The sequence below is a fragment of the Cupressus sempervirens genome, chromosome 2, assembly GCF_028749045.1.
Source record: "Cupressus sempervirens isolate cs-2001-9-10 chromosome 2, ASM2874904v1, whole genome shotgun sequence".
NCBI lineage: Eukaryota > Viridiplantae > Streptophyta > Pinopsida > Cupressales > Cupressaceae > Cupressus > Cupressus sempervirens.
Window position 1 is genome coordinate 336,817,824 of NC_143119.1, and position 4,524 is coordinate 336,822,347.

Here is a 4,524-nt window from a genome sequence, read left to right on the forward strand (position 1 = left end):
ACAAATAATAACTTAAAAAATACTACTATAATAAGAGATAATCATAATATAATTTAACATATTGAAGAGTAAAATTCAAACGTATGATTTTAAATTTTTCCATACATATATTTTAGTCTTTTATTATATTAAATAACTAAATAATAGAATGCCTTTAGATTATAACATAATTATTTTAATTATATTATAATTATTTTTGGAACTAAAATTATATTATAATTCATTTCTAAACTATGAAGGCAAGTACATGCCACTATGTGGCACTTGTTGTATTTGTGGTAGGCAATATATTATTGCATTCATTTCTATTATCGAGTGATTAATTTTTTTATTTCTATTTTTATTTTGAATTTTGATTTCTCTAATGTATATATGAAAATTTTAATTTCCAAAATGAATGAAACTATTTTACTTGGTTAAAGAACCATATAATATAAACATAAGAACTTTTTAATAAAATAAAATAAAAATGTTAATACATAACGTTACATTTATATTAGATATTATTTTTAATTATAAATATTTTTATACTAAAAATTTGTTATTTTTACAATATCTCAGCATAAAATAATTTTAAAAAATAGATTGATAACATCAACATGTGTATTGTGATTTAATTGAAAGCAATTAAAATATAACAATGGATGGTTTTGCAAGTCATAAAGTAATCCATTCAATTCGAAAATAGAGTTTATAGTATGATAGGTCCCAAGGGTCACCACTATCCTTGGAAATGAAAATGAAGAGTCCTCTAGCTAATTGCTCAAGTTCAGAAATGTCCTGGAGGCTTCCAATGTTAAATACTAGAACATAGAAAATATCAATAAAATAGATTTTAGTATTTTCCCATTTTAGCTGTGCCAATAAATTCAGTCTTGAATTTAAAAATACCGAAGGATTATTTTGTATTCACTTTTATGATATACTCTTTAATAGGATAGGTCCAGTATATTTACTACTTTCTAATATATTCAATTAAAAAACAATAGCCGCATCCCAAGTTTTATATATGGAACTCATTTATCATTCTGTTATTTCATCAGTCTTAGCAAGGACCATCTCAAGCATAGCAGTGTATATCTCCGTTGCGAATCTTCTTTATCGTCCTGACTGATCTTGGATGTGTCTTATGAAGATTGTATAGTTTTGATCTGTAATCTATCAAGGACCACCGAATGTCTTTACAATTTGTCTTGCTTCGTCTGCTACACGTGGTGTCAGATCTATTGTTTGGAATTGAGAATCCCATTTTGTTGGGACCATCTATAAACAAAAATGCTGCCTCACCAATTCTGAAATTGTTTTTATTTTTCGTCAGATGTTATCCACAATGTAACCAGTTGAGAATACACTAAAACAAAGAACAATCTGTCATCTGTATTGACGTTGATTGTTCGATTGCAGGCATAGACAAAGACCAGTAATATTGTTGCTATGTTGCAGGCGGCATCGGTTAAAGAAGTACTTATGGTTAGAAACATTCTACATGAAAATCCATAACTCTATGTGTTGATGTAGGAAAACAATACAATATTATTCTCATGGCAGTGCATGGAGATGGTGGGAAAGCTGTGGTGAGCTTTGATATTTCTGCAATGGAGAATTACTTTCCCTACGCTCGCTCAACGAAGTGTTAACAGAATACAGTATATATTGATTATGGGCTACTATATTCTCAAACTAAATGTTAAGTTAAACACAATGAGTTCAGCCGAAACGGCTATTTAAGCTTTTTATTAAATTCATGTTTTTAGGAGTGAGAGGCACGGATCTTGAATAGAATGTCTTTTCTATCTAGAGCTTTGAATACATTCCATAGATATGTATTTATTCTATATGTCGATTTGGGTCCACTCTATTATATCTACTCTTACTTTAGAGAGTAATCTTGATTTAATTTACTCATATAATATTTTTTTCTATTAGATATAAGAGAATCAAAAAAGACCAAAGGTCACCAGAGTTACATCATGAGAGCATCACGAGAGCATACAAAGAGGCCAAGCCTCACAACGAAGGAGCCGAAACAGCTGTACAGCAAAAAAGAAGGACAGGACGGAACTATCTAATTGAGAACATCATGGTGAATGTCGACCTAGACCGTCCAGCCTAATGGACCTTCCATCCAAACAATACTTTTGTGCTCTTGTATCTGCATCAGCATAGCAAGCTCCTCTTTCTTGGCATTCCCCTTTTCTTTGACTTCTTTGTTCAGCTGGTTACACACAAGCTCAAAGATACGAAAGTCATCCAACGTTCTTCGCCACTGGTATCCATGTTTGGGCTCATAGTAGTAAAAGGTAGCATGCCCATCATGAAAGAACCTCCGCATCTTATCCCGCTCAATCACCATAGTAGCCTGCACCTACAAGGATATTTTAAAATAAGTGAGTTTTCGAAAAAACTCAGTAAGATCCCTATGCTTACCTTGATACCTTTCCTCGTTCCTACACTTCCAAAGCTGCCAAAGAATGTTAGACGACAAAATATTCCAAAAAAGATTGGTGTCTTTAGGAAGACCATTAATATAACCAGAAATAATATCAAAAACATTGACATTAATAGGATAAACAATGCCAAACATGTTCCATATCTCCTTAGCAAAAGTACAGTCAAGAAATATGTGTCTGCTAGTTTCAGGGACTTTACATAAATTACAAGTATCAAAATTCGCAAAATCTTTTTTCATAGGCAGCTTATCTAACAGAAGTAACCATTTAAAGCATCTAATCTTGGGTTCCATAGGGTTCTTCCATAAGATATCAAAATACTTCTTTAAAACATCAGCATCAAAAGAGGAATACCAAACAGCATTGATATGATCTAAAATATCAGTATTATTCTCAATAATTTTATAAATATTCTTGGCCTTAAGAAGAGTAGTAATGATACCATCAGGCCATTTACACTTAAGGTACCTGTGAGAATCAGCATGACAAACAGTAGGAATACCAATAATAGCTTGCACAATCATGTTATAGGTTCTTTTATGAGAGTCAAGGATGTCAAATTTAACCTTCAGCTCCTCCCATGTCATAATTCTATCACAATCAAATAAGTCCATAAAAAATTTAATGCTATTCTTGGCCCATAATCTGGCAGAGCACCCTTGGGTAAGGGCCAAAGGTTTACCATTTAGGTGAAGATTCCACCAAATGGATCTTTTGCCATGGATTTGAAAATTAGAGTGAAACTCCTTGTTAGTGATAAATGTTCTAACATGGTCCTAGGCCTTCCAAATAGATTTAAAGACCACAGAGCCTTGAACCAAAGCACTAAAGTTACCAAGAATGAGATCACAAAAGGGGAGGCTAGTCCAAGATTTAGCTTTTCTCGGAACACCCCTCTCAATATTACTTCTAATTAGCACTTTCCAAGGAGCATCACCCTCCATGGCCTGAAAAATCCATTTGGTAGAAAAGGCTACACCTTGAGTTTTTAAATCTTTAAGCCCAAGTCCCCCAAGGTTTTTGTCAGTATGGCACCAAGCCCACTTGACAAAGTGAATCTTACCATTTCCCTTGCCATTAGACCAAAGAAATTGTCTGATGGCCTTCTGAATTTCAGCAATTTGATAATTATTAAAACACCAAGCAGAAGAATAGTATATGGTGTACGAAGACAAAATTTTCTGGCACACCTGAATTCTGCCAACCAAGGAAAGCACCTTGTTATGCCATTTATTCAACTTATTGACAATCTTCTCTTTGACCCATGACCACATGTCTTTCAGGTCGGGCTCAACAGAGAAAGGTATACCAAGATACCTAGTAATCCTATTAGGTCCTCCCCATTGAAAATTATAATGAAGAAACCAGTCCAGGGGCCACTCATCCCATCCCAAACAAATAGATTTGGTTTGGGATATCTTAGCACTAGATATAAAACAAAACAGATTGAGCTTCTCTTGCATGTTCTTAAAGTTAATCTCTGAGAGCTCTAAGAATAAAACGGTATCATCCGCAAATTGACAATTGATGAGCTCCTCATTATTGGGCAAATAAATGCCTCTAACTTCCTGAGATATGGAGTTATCTCTAAGGATATAATACATAGCCTCTGAAGCAATAACAAAGAGAGCCGGAGCTAGAGGGCACCCTTGCTTGATGGATCTCCCAAGAGAGAAGGGAGCAGAGAGCATACTAGTGACCTCAACCTAAGCAGAGGTGTCTTAAAGAAGCATAGCCACAATATTTCTAAAGAAAGGAGGAAAACCAAAAGCTTCCAACATCATAAGAATAAACTTCCATTCAACCCTGTCATAAGCCTTCTCAAAATCCAAGAGAAGCATGGCAGAGTTCTGATGAGAATATCTAGACCAGTCCATAGCCTCCCAGCAAGTTATGAGATTCTCAAGGATATATCTACCCTTAATGAACCTAGTTTGGGTAGAGTTAACAAATTTAGGAAGGAGATTGACCAATCTAAGAGCCATAACTTTAGCAAGAATTTTATATGAGACATTCAAAAGGGTAATAGGCCTCCAATTCCTAATAAAAGTGTTATCCCCCTCTTTGGGGAGAA

General features: G+C 34.1%; 1 protein-coding gene across 1 annotated transcript; it reads right to left on the reverse strand.

Annotated features, from left to right (window-relative positions):
* Window positions 1-2,007: 2,007 nt before the first annotated feature.
* Window positions 2,008-4,141, reverse strand: LOC149572506 (uncharacterized). The gene is made up of 6 exons (XM_089815850.1): window positions 3,641-4,141; window positions 3,495-3,556; window positions 2,772-2,918; window positions 2,428-2,461; window positions 2,137-2,365; window positions 2,008-2,030 (listed from the first exon to the last, which is right to left on the reverse strand). Exons 1-6 carry the CDS (start codon window positions 4,139-4,141, stop codon window positions 2,008-2,010), a joined length of 996 nt encoding a protein of 331 aa, XP_089671976.1.
* Window positions 4,142-4,524: the final 383 nt, after the last annotated feature.